The sequence below is a fragment of the Fusarium flagelliforme genome (assembly GCF_020744385.1).
Source record: "Fusarium flagelliforme strain FIESC 12 MPI-CAGE-AA-0113 chromosome Unknown B0J16scaffold_8, whole genome shotgun sequence".
Classification (NCBI taxonomy): domain Eukaryota; kingdom Fungi; phylum Ascomycota; class Sordariomycetes; order Hypocreales; family Nectriaceae; genus Fusarium; species Fusarium flagelliforme.
In genome coordinates this window covers 2,365,350-2,379,976 of record NW_025763510.1, presented here as the reverse complement: position 1 = coordinate 2,379,976, position 14,627 = coordinate 2,365,350, and the positions used below count along the sequence as shown (strand labels likewise).

The 14,627-nt window shown below is 47.6% G+C and overlaps 6 protein-coding genes across 6 annotated transcripts; 3 read left to right on the top strand and 3 right to left on the bottom strand.

Moving 5' to 3' along the window:
• Nucleotides 1-589: 589 nt before the first annotated feature.
• B0J16DRAFT_406283 (uncharacterized protein) lies at nt 590-1,848 on the top strand (the record flags this gene model as incomplete). Its single annotated transcript, XM_046132952.1, has 2 exons — nt 590-960; nt 1,011-1,848. The coding sequence occupies 2 exons, from the start codon at nt 590-592 to the stop codon at nt 1,846-1,848; spliced, it is 1,209 nt and encodes a 402-aa protein (XP_045978240.1).
• Nucleotides 1,849-2,410: 562 nt separating this feature from the next.
• On the bottom strand, nt 2,411-3,272 carry B0J16DRAFT_406282 (uncharacterized protein; the record flags this gene model as incomplete). Its single annotated transcript, XM_046132951.1, has 2 exons — nt 2,411-3,000; nt 3,059-3,272. 2 exons carry the CDS (start codon nt 3,270-3,272, stop codon nt 2,411-2,413), a joined length of 804 nt encoding a protein of 267 aa, XP_045978239.1.
• Nucleotides 3,273-4,575: 1,303 nt separating this feature from the next.
• On the top strand, nt 4,576-7,155 carry B0J16DRAFT_406280 (fungal-specific transcription factor domain-containing protein; the record flags this gene model as incomplete). The annotated part of the gene is made up of 4 exons (XM_046132950.1): nt 4,576-4,671; nt 4,828-4,916; nt 4,966-5,348; nt 5,543-7,155. The coding sequence occupies exons 1-4, from the start codon at nt 4,606-4,608 to the stop codon at nt 7,153-7,155; spliced, it is 2,151 nt and encodes a 716-aa protein (XP_045978238.1). The 5' UTR covers nt 4,576-4,605.
• A 295-nt stretch (nt 7,156-7,450) lies between these two features.
• On the top strand, nt 7,451-9,088 carry B0J16DRAFT_198922 (FMN-dependent dehydrogenase). Its single transcript, XM_046122926.1, has one exon. It carries the CDS (start codon nt 7,747-7,749, stop codon nt 9,034-9,036), a length of 1,290 nt encoding a protein of 429 aa, XP_045978237.1. The 5' UTR covers nt 7,451-7,746; the 3' UTR covers nt 9,037-9,088.
• On the bottom strand, nt 9,057-10,577 carry B0J16DRAFT_376475 (Alpha/Beta hydrolase protein). Its single transcript, XM_046130766.1, has 4 exons — nt 10,214-10,577; nt 9,810-10,166; nt 9,398-9,757; nt 9,057-9,349 (listed from the first exon to the last, which is right to left on the bottom strand). Exons 1-4 carry the CDS (start codon nt 10,270-10,272, stop codon nt 9,142-9,144), a joined length of 984 nt encoding a protein of 327 aa, XP_045978236.1. The 5' UTR covers nt 10,273-10,577; the 3' UTR covers nt 9,057-9,141.
• Nucleotides 10,578-10,664: 87 nt separating this feature from the next.
• On the bottom strand, nt 10,665-12,523 carry B0J16DRAFT_351070 (Endonuclease/exonuclease/phosphatase). The gene has a single exon (XM_046129131.1). The coding sequence runs from the start codon at nt 12,265-12,267 to the stop codon at nt 10,750-10,752; it is 1,518 nt and encodes a 505-aa protein (XP_045978235.1). The 5' UTR covers nt 12,268-12,523; the 3' UTR covers nt 10,665-10,749.
• Between the last annotated feature and the right edge of the window lie 2,104 nt (nt 12,524-14,627).

Below are 14,627 nucleotides of genomic sequence, written 5' to 3'. Positions count from 1 at the left end.
ATATCAAGGGCGCCTGCGCGTGCCACAGATTCCATCTGCCGTGTGCCCAGTAGCGATAAATACTCGCTGGACCCTGGAACTATATTCCAGATTTCGCTTTTAATTTGGTGCCCTAGATCAGTTGCAATCTTATACACTTCCTAAAATCGTTAGAAAGAATTGGCATGGGAGCAAATTGTTCTGAACCCCTTATCGAAGAAACACTTTTTAAACCTTCAATATTATCTTTTTCACTGGGTTTAAAAAAATCAGCTCAGAAAGAGGATGTGGCAAAGTCCTAAATATAGGATACACCCAATGTGTATATGATCGGGCCTTTGCTGACAGGATCACCTCCATCCGTCCCCGTTGTGTAACATATCTGCATTTGTCCGCCAATCAAGCTTTGAGATACAGCGTACAAAGTGCATACTGTATGCGGAACTCAGCCAACGCGCATAAGAAGGATTCGGCAGCAGCAAAAAGTGTCACATGACAGGGAAATCAGGCTGTAGGATTCTATTTAAAAGTGGTGATTGGCATCAGCAGCAGACGGGAATATCACTCAACTCTCCTCGCTAATCTTCTCCGAATACACACTTCTATTAAAATGACACAGAGTACTGGTCGGATCCACTGGACTTCTCCTTGCAGCATAGTTGTTCTGTTTCTTTCAGGTATTCTGGCTGCTCTGGCACACCATCTTTACTACCAATCTCTTGATAGACAACCCATTACCAGAATACCTCAAGAATGGGCCATCCGGATCGGTACTGGTCTTGCATTCCTTTCTAAAGCATGCCTTGGTGCAAGCGCTGCTTTAGCCTACCAACAGTACTCTTGGACTATCCTACGAAGCCGGGCATTGACCTTCAAAAGCATAGACAACGTAATGGGTCTTTTATCTGATCCCACTTGCTTTTTGAGCGCCAGAACTAATCGCCATGCCTTCTCATGTGTTCTCATTGCAGTCGCTATATGGTGAGAGTGAAGCTTGAGCTTGGCAGGTTGCAGCTAACAAAGGTTATCAGGTGTATTCCGTTATGCGCCATAGCCCCGCCAGCTAGTCTGACTGTTGGCGATTTCACATCAGAAGAGACGATAAGAGGTGATGTACCTCTAATCGATTGGGGAAAATTCTCCTATACTCCATCCAACGGACTGGGAGGATTCAACGACAGCAGCCAAGACACATACAGAACCGTTATAGCGGCTCTATATACCAATACAGTCCTTCCTATGACGCCAGAATACCAGAACTCAAGCTATTCCCTGAAGTTTGACGGCCCCCGCCTCCGTTGCGGCAGTGTTGTCAACCAGACGCTCTTTGACGAACTGAACGTCGCGGGAATTCTGCCCTCAAACATAACCACAACTTGGTATAACGCCACTGTCGACCCCCCAGGTGATTATAGATACAACATCTTCGTGGCCACATCTTACAGGAACTTCAGTTGTCAAGTATGGAATACAACCTACACCGTAGATTTCAAGTTCACAAATGGTATACAAAAATCGAATATCACCAAAGTACGACACCTACACTCTCTAAGACCGGAAAGGGATGGAGAAATGGAGCTTGGGTGGGGGAAAAACCCGGCCATCGTCGGGTACGCAGGATGGTATAAAGCGTTGACTTCTATCTTGGGTAGCTATGTAGCTCGGCGGAATGGTGCCTATCCTACATACGACATTTCAAGCAAAGTATTACAGACGGCGCTTGTGGCGTGCCCCGAGATAAGGGACGCATTGACGAATATTCCAGCCAATTCTAGGGGTAGATGCCCCGGAGGATCCATGGAACGAGCTTTTGAACGGTTGAGTGAGCAGGCCACTTTAAGCCTGTTCCCAAGCATACCAGCTGTGTAAGATTTTGATCAAGTCCATTCCGCACGGCGTTAAAAGAATGACGCATCTAACCCTTCACAGTTATCAGGACCCACTATACCCGAGAAAGAATATGACATATACTTCAGCATTGATCACGGTAACAACAACCCAACTCTTGTACTCGTACACACCAAGTTCCTTGCTAGTCTCGTATTTCGTCGGCGTGGCCTTTTCACTGTTAATAGTGATTACGGGGCTATACGCTCTGTATGCAAACGGGGTGAATCACAGTAATTCTTTCTCGGGAATTCTTTGCACAACACGAAACTCGGAACTGGATGTTATTGCCAAGGGGAATTGCACTGGTTCAAAACCGCTGAATGAAACACTAGCGTCACAAAGGCTTCAGTATGGACTTTTGAAGCAATCTGATGGAAGTATTGACGGGCACGCATCGTTTGGTACACCTGACTCAGTTGTTACATTAAAGAAAAGGGACACAGCGTACATGAGGTTAGACCGGGCGGAGGAATAGCCCGATATCATTTTTAGAAACATCTAGTATTAAGAATTGAAAATGAAAATCGAAATACCGACGCCCTTATGTCCTACCACCGGTGCCAGGATTGTATTCTGTCGCTGGTAATTCATGGGCCTGCGCTGGATCCCCCATCTCGTATGGCCCTTGATGAACTCGATTGTCATGAGGAGCTTGAACAGGCGCATATTTTGCAGCTTCCATCTCCGGCGTTGATTCTGAAGCCTTCTTTGCCTTTTTCCTTCGCCATAACATAAACCCAACTACTGCTATTCCCAGCACTACCACGATTGAGCCAACTACTATTCCAGCAATAGCACCCGACGATGGCCCCGAAGACTTAGTGTGTTCTATACCGGAGGATGACGATGAAGGTTCGTCTACGACAGTGGATGATGATGAAGCATGTTCGGAGGTTGTTTCAGCGGTAGCCTGGCTGGATGTTTCGGTCTCGGTTGGCGACAGGCTTGTCGTTGTGGCCTCAGACGCAGAAGTTGTTAGAGCTTTCGGGTCGGTGATGTTGAACCTATGACTCGAGAACAATGGCCCTGTTTCACCATGCTCGAATAAATACAAGCTAAAAGAGTTTGTCTCGGCAGGATCGATTCCTTGATATGATACAATCCAGGTATAATCCTGCGATTTGCTGTTTGCTATACTCAAGTCAATCAACACCGTACCAGTAGTCAGAGAAGGATTGGAAAGACATACACTGCAAAGTATACATTTTACCAGTGCCGCTTTGCCACAAAGTTAGGTCCGTGAAGTCGGCATTGGTGGTCCATCTGATCTTTATCTCTTGTCCTAACTCATATTGAGGGTTATCTATGTCGGACTCTCTTGGTGGTGGGTTGATGAAGAGGGCGAAAACAGTTTGGCCCAGTGACAAAAGCGCCAGGAAGACAAACAATTGTCTAGCAGCCATTGTTGACAGCGACATCATGGTCAAGCAATGTGGACAAGAACGGAAACAAACAAAACGACACGCGACATCGGCGCCGAGTACCATTTAAACAAAGTCCTACCAGAGAGAGCCAAGGTACTAGGTATCCAGGGATCGAATCCTACAGGACCATTCCAATCTACGGACCCTTGTTCGCTTTGCCAACAAACGGACTTGGCAGCTTGGCAAGTGGGAAAATCCTTAACACTATGGATACTAATGAAGAGATGAGATCTGTCAACGATCTATGCACACCTGCGTGTTTCATTGCGTACATATAATAATTCGGGACCACCATGGCAGTCCTTCTCCGACATCAATTGGAGCAAGTCATCGCGCTGAGGTAGGCCAGTAACAAGATCATAGGGCTGCAAAGATAAACATCGATCCACCAGTCTATTCGAAAAAGCTCAAATAAACGAGCATCGATCCACCAGTCATCATTTAGTCTCTGGGCAATGCCCCGAAGGGATACAAGGTCCGCTTCCATCGGGCGCATCAGCCCCGGTTCATCAACGACCCGTGATCGATGTTTCATCTTTAGAGCTGGGCGTTCTGGGCAGACTCAGCCTTCATCTTGGGTAATCCAATAATTTTCCGTTGCCTTATAGCGCGCTCTGACTGTCAGCAAGTCCATTCGAGAGTGTAATTACGCCTTGAAACGCCGTCAATTGCCGAGTAGTTGTAGTTATTTGGACGTTGAAGTCGGAATTAGGGTTCGCCGCCACTAACGGGCACTAAAAACGGAACTGTGGCGCAATTCCAAGGTTACACCCCATTGGATTTTCCTTTCATTGCATATTTATGGAAGGATTGCTAATCAGCTGATGGAATATCAATTCTGCGACCATTTCGCGTTGTCTAATCTAATGGTTGATTCAACCTCTCAGTGTTGAAGTCTTGAAGGCTGTGGATGACAACCGGTTTGGGCATGCATTGCGAGCAGGGGTTGATTCGGTGACATCTCTAATGTTCCGTCGCGATAATGGCCAAAACGAATGTGCTACTACGGTAGAAAAATGGATTGAGCCATAGGTATAGTGGGTGCGAATTCTCGTTGAAGAATTTTGCACAATTCGAAAGAATCGTGCCTGCCTTCTCAAGCCGCTAGGATCTCAAACTGATTGGTAGCTCCTTCTCCGAGCGGGCATTGCACGGCGATGATGCAAGACCCTTAGGCTCCACTTTTGTCATCCCAGCAATCTTGAACCGTCTTCTTGCATCACACAATTCTTTGTGATCACTTTTCATTGCCCACCATCTTGTAAATCTTTCTGATCATCACCAGGATTTCATCAACACTTGTTACGGCGTTATGGTACGGTCAAATACTCGACCTCAACGAACATCGGCAGCCTGCGACTTCTGTCGAAGAAGAAAAGTATGTCAGAAGAATATCCCTGGGTATCAGAAGACTTGTCTTCTAAGGCTTAGGCTACCATAGTAAAGTAGCCTAAGCGCTTATCTAAACCAGCATAAAGTGACGAATGATTTCGTCTCATGCTTTTGGAAGGCGGCACTTGCTAACGTGTTTTAGCTGGGTTGTGACAACGCGAAGCCGAAGTGCGAGAACTGCCAGGCCCGAGACTTAGAATGTACATATACGGAAAGACCTGTGCATGCCAGGTGAGTTAGACTTGGCGACAGTGAGAACGGCGGACTAACTTGCTCACAGGCCATCTAATGCTCGGATAAACATGCTCGAGAAAGAGAATGCTCGTCTACGCGAGCAACTGCGTCTGGTAGACTCAGAATTGCACCAAGGCCATGGCGCTTCGAAACGAGTCAGGCTTGATGAGACAACTATATCAAAGCATGCAGCCGGCCAAGAAGAGAGCCAAAACGAGACGTTGGACTATTCTCCAACAACTACTGGCCAGCCAGAGGGTAGTGCATTCCACGGTCCTTCGAGTGGTACTGCCATCAGATCATCGGATACAGTTTCTGGAGATATTTACACTCCGAGTGGTACATCTGGTACAAACCCGCCCCAGAAGTGGGACAATGATCCCACTCAATCCATTAAGAATCAACTGCTAGCCGAAACAGTACGACAACGTGCGTATACTCCGAGGTGGGTAACAGAAGAATTGTCCTCTTAGGCTTAGACTGCCAAAATAGAATAGTCTAAGCGCCAGTCTAGGCTGGCATAAAGTGACCAAATTATTTCGTCTCTTATGGTCTTGGGGGTCAACTCATCTGATACCCTGAGGACTACATAATCATTTGATATACACACTAACCCAAGATAGGTCAGCTGGAGAGTGTCAACCAACGAGCAGGAAAACTCAACTTCCGAGGCATCGAGTCGAAAGTCGGCATGGATCTTCTCTCAAATTTCTGGAATCGCCAACTTTACACGGGCCCTATCGTCTATCGAACCGCTTTTATGCGCGACATGGCAAACAATGGCCCCTACTTCTCCGAACTTCTCCTTTACGCGATGTTGTTCGCTGGATCCCAATTCACAGCAGAGGCGGCGGCTGCTCAAACTCTTGCCGAAGTGAACGCCACTGGTCGTCGATATCGTGCCAAGTTCGAGCAGATCCTGCATAGCTCCGGTTCGAAGGGTCTCTTCAAAAGCGAGGTTACTACAATACAAGCCTTGCTGGTTATGTCGGATGCTCTATTCTCCTGGTGTAATGAGAGGAGCTTGTCATGGCATTACATGGGACTCGCTATCAATATGATAATCGACCTTGGACTCCATACCGATCATTCGCTTCGTGGGTCATCAAAGTTGCTTTCTGGCGAGGCTAGAGAAATAGAGAGGCGTTTATTCTGGGCAGCTTTCGTCATGGACAAAGTTCAGTCCATCTACCAGGGTCGTCCGACCCGACTACACGAGCGCGATACAAACGTCCCCATCGCATTTCTTGACGACTTCGAAGAACTTGAGAGTTTCAGCAATCATACGTACTCCACCCAATCGATGACCCTCGGGAGTCCAACATATGGTATATCTACGTTTGAGCATTTGAGCAAGCTGAGTATCGTTGTGGACGACATTCTCTGTCAGCTTTATTCCGGGAAGGGCGCATCCATGGGACTTAACGAGTCGATTGAGCTTGCGCGTACTCTGGACTACCAGCTGGAATTATGTCATCAGACAACCCCTACTCGTTTGTGGCCCTACTCATATCCAACGGGTCACTCTTCAGTCCTGCCTCACACTCTATCGCTCTTAGCGCTGTACCGTTGTTCGAGGATCCTGATCTGGCGATCATACCTCTCAGGCTCGGGGCCCGTGGCGCAGACTGCTTTGTCAAACTGTGTGAACGAGGCACTAGAAATCCATCCGATTTTGGTGATTTACAAGCAGCACTATTGCTTCAAAACTGCACCGCATTATATATCATACGCTGCATACGTCAGTGCATCGATATTCATTCGCATAGCGGCACAGAAGAAGAGCTCCGACTCGCAGGCACACTCGGGTCTGCGGTTATGTATGGAAGTATTGAGCATACAACAAGCTTACAGTCACGGAACCAGACGAATGATGAAGATCCTTCTCGGATTGATGGATCGATTAGGTGTACATGTGGGAGAGTTTGTTGCCCTGCAGCCTTCGGGTTGTAATACTAACGGGCCAGACGAGTCTAACATGGCTGAGCCGGTTACTGTGGTAGCCGACGCCGCAAGCCACATACAAAATACTTTCGGTGCCCAGGAGCAGGTGACGCTCAGCGAATATGGTATACCCATCGACTTCTCCGATATGCCCGACCTTGGATGGCCCAACCTAGATTTCGACAAGTTGATGAACAGCTTCGTTTTCAACCCCTTCCTGCCTGCACAACAAGAAACTCCCGGGCTTGGATTTCATAATGAACTGTTCGGGCTGAACTGTGGAACTTTCTAATCTAAAGTTCTACATCATTCCAAATCACCTTGGCAATGGCAGGTGAGTAACAGAAGGATTATCCTCCAAGGCTTAGGCTACTATAATAAAGTAGTCTAAGAGCTCCTCTAAGCTGACATAACATGGCTAACTTATTTCGTCTCTTAGGTTTTTGAGGTCAATTCTTCCGATGTCGTGAGGAATGGTTATACGTGCGTGCACGTTAAATTGGGTCAACTACGTCATTTGTCTAGACAAGCTTCGACAAGAAATAGCGAACGCCCCTTCACGGATAATATGGAGTTTGCTCCTTCACGTCGGGCGAACAGCGGAAGATGGTATCGTTTTGGAAGTCATATTAATATTTGTGGCTAGCTGGCAGGTAGCCGGGAGGTACCGAACGCCGATCGAAACGATCCTTCCGAGATATCCGCAGATAGCACCATCAGACGTCATTGTGCTCTAGGTCTTGGTTGTGTATGATCAAACGGTTTGCTAATAAGTATTAGATTAGTTGGCATAGCCGAGTATAAATGGGTACACTTATAAAACCGCAGAGCCTCAAATGTGAACTTTACAACCACGCATAATCCTTGCCGATAATCACCAACCATGACTCCTTCACCAAGCGCAGATGTTCTCGGCTACGAAAAGTCTATCTTTGACGCTGGTCTCCATTTTTCACGACCAGCTTTTACATTCCAGCCTTCAAAATGGGAGTCACTAGCCAAAGAAACACTTTCAGCAACATCTTGGGGCTACATCCACGGGAACTGCGGCAATGGCACGACATATCAGAACAATATCAACTCCTTCTCCCGATGGTCCATCATTCCAAATCGTTTGGTACCCAGTCGCAAGGATGAGAATGGAAACGAGCAATTCTCCGATACCACGACAAAAGTGCTGGGTCAGACTCTTCCTTTCCCACTGGCTATTGCGCCAATTGGCGTTCAAAAGATCTTCAATCCTGAGGGTGAAGCAGCTGCTGCTAGAGCTGCCGCGTCGCTGGGAATTCCTTATACGTTGAGTACAGCTTCTAGTACCAGCATCGAGGATGTAGCAGCAGCGAATGGAGAAAATGCACCGCGGTGGTTCCAGCTTTACTGGCCGAGCAGAGAACACGATGATATCACTATCTCAATGCTCAAGAGAGCGAAAGAATCTGGCTACACTGCGCTTTTCGTCACTCTTGACACTTACGTCCTCGGATGGCGTCCAAGCGATCTGGATAACGGCTACAACCCCTTCATTCATCCTGATCACATCGGCGTCGAGATCGGTCTCACAGATCCTGTTTTCAAGAAGAAGTTCAAGGAGGAGCATGGATATGATATCACCGATGCACCCAGTGGAGTATATCAGGCTGCGCAGGGTGGGTCAGCAGGAGCTGGTCTAGGCGCAGCGGCTCGTGAATGGGCTAAAATCGTATTCCCCGGACATTCGCATTCTTGGGAAGATGTTGAATTTTTGAAGAAGCACTGGGATGGACCTATCGTGCTTAAGGGTATCCAGAGTGTTCAAGATGCCAAGAAATGCGTTGAAGTTGGTGTACAGGGAATCGTTGTGAGCAATCATGGCGGTAGACAGCAAGACGGCGGAGTAAGCAGTCTCGGCATGCTTCCCAGAATCGCCGATGCTGTTGGTGACAAGATCGATATCATCTTCGACAGTGGTATTCGATGTGGTGCTGATATCATGAAAGCTCTTGCGCTGGGGGCAAAGTGTGTTCTTGTTGGAAGGCCTTATGCTTATGGGTTGGCGCTGGGTGGGGAGGATGGTGTGAGACATGTTTTGAGGGCTTTATGTGGTGATTTGACGATGAACATGCATTTAGCAGGTTTGAGGGATGTTAGTGAGGTTACAAGGGATATTTTGGTGAAGGAAAGTGATCTTTTTTAGATAAGAGTTATTTACGAAAGGCGTTCTACAGAATCAAAAGGATAGATTACAACCCAAAGCGCACAACGCACTCTTGGCTGTTGAGAACGGTGTTTAACATTTGGTTTAAGCCAACCAAGCCTTGGTCGCAAAGTCCAGTGCCTCCGCCTCAAAAGACTCCCATCTCTTCTCATCGAAATCAAAAGCATGATCTTCCCCAGGAACAACATCATATCGAACGCTCGTCTCAGGCAACTTCTCGCCTACCAACTTGACAAACTTGTCAGATGCCCGGATATGGACGGTTGAGTCATCATCACCATGCATAATCCACCTACCAAGTCAGCGCATTATTCATCAAATCGTATGGGGCTGTACTTACATTGACTTAGACAGTCTGGCACCAGCCTCAATCCTAGCAAGTGGTCGAAACTCATCTTTGTTCAAACCTTTGGGATCGAGCAGATGCGAAGCAAAGATCCCGTTTTGACATGCGGATACGGCAAACGGCGTTCGTTCAAAACCGGCTCTTGATGCAGGTGTTTGGCGAGCTTTTTCGATCCAGGCTAAAGTGTCTTCCTTAGGAAGGATGTCTTCGTTGGGGAAGCGCAGGACGTTGGGTTCATCTGGGCGGGGTCCTTCGGTGAAGATCCTGTCGTCGATGTCGATTAGGGGATAGACTAGGGCGAGGGAGGTGAAGTCATCTGGGTGGGAGAGGCTGAGCTGAGTTGCGCAGTAGCCACTGCCATCAATCAGTGACAATCTTATAAGAGTCCGAAACTTGTGAGACTTACCCAGCCGAGCCACCAACAAGCATAGTACGTCCAAATTCCAACTCAATACCCGGAAACTTCTCCCTCATAACCGCAGGAAGCTGGTTCTTGCTCCATTGCCATCCATCTTCCACATCTTCAAGAATATCGTGCAGACCATTCGCAGAAGGCAAAAGCCTATAATCAGGTGAGATGATAATGGCGTCGTTCTTGAGGGCAAGCTTGTCAACCCATTTTGCAAAGAACGGAGCGAAGAGGGCGTGGCCCATGACTAGGAAGCCGCCATGAATGTGATAGATCACGGGATGAGAGCCGGGTTTTAGGTTCTTGGGGACCAGAATGGCGGTTTTGATTTCGTGAGAGTCGACGGTTTTGAAACTGGAAGATGTTAGTAAAAGGTAGCAGGGAATGGAGAGGGCACTTGCGTTTCTTCGATAATGTTGTATGAGTCGAAGACTTCTTTTGTGTTCCAAGGCAAAGACATGATGGCTGTAGGTTTCGAAGATCGGAACTGTTGTCAAGGTGCTGCTGTGCCGCTGGGATAGTGAAGTGATGTATGTAGGTGAGTTTGTTGATTTCCTTCCATGTTTGCAAGCACAAGCCAATATATATACAAAGGTTCTTCTCGCGATGATTACAGTAGTTCAGCGGATCGTCAGATTCCTTCACCCTTTCCTCTTTTCGTCATGATTGGCATTTTCTGATATTGTTAGCCCGTTGAGCGGATGGTTTCGATCCGCTGACTAACATAATTGATCAGACGGATGATAATGGCCCGCTGCATCGCTGGCTTCTGTCTCCACTTTAACGGAACGAAAGCATCCGCTGTCTAACGTTATGGAATAAGCGAGTTACAAATTCACAATAGGTGCAGAGTTTGGTTGAAATATTTGTTATTTGTTTATTTGTTTACTTATATTCAATCGTAACGTCGTTGAGGTCGTTCGATACTCCCCATTTCTTAAATCTCATAAGTCGTCAAAACAGCCCGGTGGTCAGAAAACCACTCATTCTCCTTGTGGTTGGGCTGAGGCTTGGGCTCGCCAACAACCACAGTCTGAGAGTCAGTAACCTTGAGGCCCTTGCCCTTGTGAAGGACAAAGTCGATTCTGTCGAGAGGCTCAGGACGACGTCGGCCTCCGTTCCAGATGTAGATGGGAGACCAGGTGATGCCTTGCTCCTTGACGGGATCGGGGTGGGCGACGCGGAATGAGTCAATGAGGCCGGCTTCCTCGGGGAGGACGGAGGTGGGCCACTTGATGCCTGAGTAGCCGCAGTTCTTCTCCTTGAGACCTTCGGTGTAGTCAAGATGGGAGGGGGCGTTGAAGTCGCCGACCAAGAAGACAGGAGTGTCATCAGAGTTGTCGAGTTGGGACTTCATGCCAGCGAGGGTGGCCTTCATTTGAGGAGTGCGGCCAGACTGAGCTTCACGCTCGATGATCTTGTCGACGGGGTAGTGGTCGAAGCAAGTGTCGTAGGGGCCGTAGGGTGTGTAGCCAAGATGAGCGACGAAGAAGTTGATCTCCTTGTTGGTGCCATCAAGAGCAATCTTGACACCACCAGAGCGAGCAGGGCCACTAATGACACCGTAGTCTTGAGTGATGGGGTACTTGCTAAGGATACCGACATCACCACCGCTGGACCAGTGGTACCAACCAAGAGCATCTGCGAGACGAGGGACGTGACGACCTTGCTGGTCTTCCTGGATACCAACGACGTCGGCGCCACATGAAGCGAGGAACTTGACCTGCTTGTCATGGTAGTTGGTCACACCAGTACCACCGTTCCACATGTTGAGAGAGAGGACCTTGAGAGTGCTGATAAGAGCATTGCCAGAGCCAGCAACACTGATCTTGAAGGCAGCGGATGTGGCGGAATCACGACCAGTAGCACGGACAGTAACAACGGCTTCATCAGCGCTGGAACTAGGTGTTCCAGAGATGATACCGTCCTCACTAACCTTGATCCAATCGGCACTACCACTCTCCTTGGAAAAGGTAACATCACTGCTTCCACCACGAACAAGACCCCTCACGCTGTGGGAGTACTTGTCGCCAGCACGGGCATTAGGAAGCGAGACATCAGCCACAATAAAGCTGACATCCCCACCAAACTCACGGCCCTTGATGACCTGCAGCGGCTCCGCCAACCACGTGTAACCGTTTTGAGCAAGGAAGAAAGCAGTGTAGTTACCAGGCTCGAGGCTGTTAGTGTCGATCTGCACTGAGCCTTGAGAGCGAGGCGCCCACTTCCACTTGATGGAGTTTGACGAGCCCTTCTTCTGGTCGACGGGACCGCCGCCTGCTGTGTAGTACAGACCGACCCAGTTCTGGTCGTTGGCGTTTGGGGTGGAGTAGTCAAATGTCCATGAGGGCTGGTTGGAGTTGAGGGATAAAGAGCCTGAAGCTGAAATGTCTTGGGCTAGGACGGATGGGCAGAGAGTAAGCCACAGGGCTGAGGCGACTGCGAGGAATCTCATGGTTGTTGTACCAATTGAGACGGAGGGGGAAAAAGAGGCACGAGAGATGAGTACAAAACTCGTGTACGTACGCCAAGCACGAGTTGAAAATAATTGAGTAGGTCAGATAGTAATGAACAATTCCTCACAATCACGAGAACAAAAAAGAGAAGATTTCACAGCATATAAGTATTTTTTTCCTCTTTTGCCTCACATATAATAGTCGATCAATAATGGTGTTCTTGACCGACTGAGTTGAAGAGAAAGAGAAAAAGAAGATGGGGAAATGACCTGCGAATGACCTCGAGTCCCTCGTGCCAAGTTTTGTCTTAGCGGGATAGACAAGGGTAGCTCTGACCAATAAAGTCTAGCCCTCAAGCCACGCCCGCAATGACGTGTGAGACCCCGACGCTGCGATCGGCGGGTCGAACCGCCTAAAGGAGAAATCTTCAGGCGGCACGTTGCAAAGAGAGACACGGTTAGAGGCAGCGATATTTGATCTGCAATGCTACGGTAGACCTTCTGAGCCTGTAGTCATTTGGATACCTATCGTGACTCGGTAGTGCTACAGATACAAACTCTGATTGGTGTGACGATCATCTGCAGATGATTCTATCGGAAATATGAGGGAGAGAAGAAACCCTTAATGTGAACCCTTAGATACTGCACATGGTTGAGTGCCGTGATTAGCCTTATCAGATCGCGAGGGAGAAGATCTACCGGTAGCCACACCCGTTGTAACCCTCCCCCACTCCCGCTCATGATAACGGAGAATACTCCGGTCAAGAGAGTCTTTTCTCTTCTGTCGGATATCTTGCCTTTTACTGCGTGTGACGTCCCACTGTGGCCAGTGCTTAGATTGGTGCAACAATATCTCCCCCTCTTTCTTTGAGACGAAGTTCTGCAAGCTGGGTCGATATCCTGTTCTACCGTCACATTTCTGATAAACTCACTGGTTGTTATTATTATTACTGAGAGGTATACGAAGTATGCCAAGAAGGTTTCGGCCTATCAATTTAGGCCACCTTGCCGGCCTGTCGTTGGGCCGTTGAGTGTAACTCCAGACCGTTTTTGCCAACGATTGATAATACAGTTTCTAAGAAGAACTCGCCACAGATTCTGTCGTATTCGAAAGACACTGCAATGGTGTTGCGGTCGGTAATCTGACCAAATCTATCCGGTTCAGAGCAGGGAACTGATGAATCACTTGAGACAAGAACCCTACTTCAATACAAATGACGTTTCCAAGTAATACCATTCAATGACCGACGGTCCGGCTTCGAGGTAAGTAATAGATTTAATAGATCTATATAATACATTCTCGAGCTACATAGAAACATAATTGTCATTCGTAAGGTAACTCTGATCCAACAATGTCCAAACTACTTCTACACCGCTCTAAGAATACTAAGCCTAGGACATCACCAGCGTCGCTAATCAAAGCGTCTTTAACCACCATTGCTGATGATCGACCTCAGCATCCTGCCCATGACTCTTTAGTGATCAGCTACTTATGTTTAGTTCAGTGATATGACAGCTAAACGACAATTCATTCAATGTCGGCTTTCGACGTCGGGTTGAAATTTCCTTTCATCAATTTGATTATCCAAGATTGGGTCGCGGTATTGAACACTACCAAAACCAGTATTGCAAGGTCTCATGGTTAATTTAATCTTTGGTATTTCTTAACAGATATCTGTGTACTAAACGCGCTGGTTCAATCGACAGCAAAATGTCTCGTTCCCTCAGCCACAATACATCTTGGCGTATGTCGTCGGACATTAAGACGGGAGGATGAAAATCCCTGAGCCACCCAGTCCAGCCTTATGAGCACGCGATTTTAGTCTACGATATGATCTGATATACGTATCTTCCTCCGAAATACCAAGTATAGTAAGGTGACTTGACTACTTAACTGCGAATCCGTCTCCGAATTTGACTTGTATCAATATTGATTGAGATGAACAGCCATCACAATGTGCAGAGAGACATTGACAATTTGACACAAGGTTCACACCAAAAAACGATAACCTGAAATTAGTCAATAGTACTAGATATTTACTATTTTAATAATGTATGAAAGATTTAACTCCACCGGGTATACCGAAATCTGCTGTCGAGGTTACAGTATCCCAAACATTCACTTCATCCTACGACCACAAATACCTCACTTTCAACAACTTCAATTATCTCAATCCAGGATTTCGCCTCCGCACAATTTCAAAATCCTTCCAAGACCGCCAAGTCTGCCAATCGTCTCATCCTCCCTCAACCAGCGAGTGATCAACGGTCTCGACTCCAGACCCGCTATTCCTCCACGAGCTATATCTAAATAAGACCGCAAACCCGCCACCTAAAGCAAGGGTCCAGCACACAAGATC

Coding starts and splice junctions, on each gene's coding strand:
- B0J16DRAFT_198922 (XM_046122926.1), top strand. CDS start 7,747: ATGACTCCTTCACCAAGCGCAGATGTTCTCGGCTACGAAAAGTCTATC.
- B0J16DRAFT_351070 (XM_046129131.1), bottom strand. CDS start 12,267: ATGAGATTCCTCGCAGTCGCCTCAGCCCTGTGGCTTACTCTCTGCCCA.
- B0J16DRAFT_376475 (XM_046130766.1), bottom strand. CDS start 10,272: ATGTCTTTGCCTTGGAACACAAAAGAAGTCTTCGACTCATACAACATT. Junction 9,758..9,809: donor CTTGTTGGTGGCTCGGCTGG/GTAAGTCTCACA, acceptor GATTGATGGCAG/TGGCTACTGCGCAACTCAGC. Junction 9,350..9,397: donor GCCAGACTGTCTAAGTCAAT/GTAAGTACAGCC, acceptor CTGACTTGGTAG/GTGGATTATGCATGGTGATG.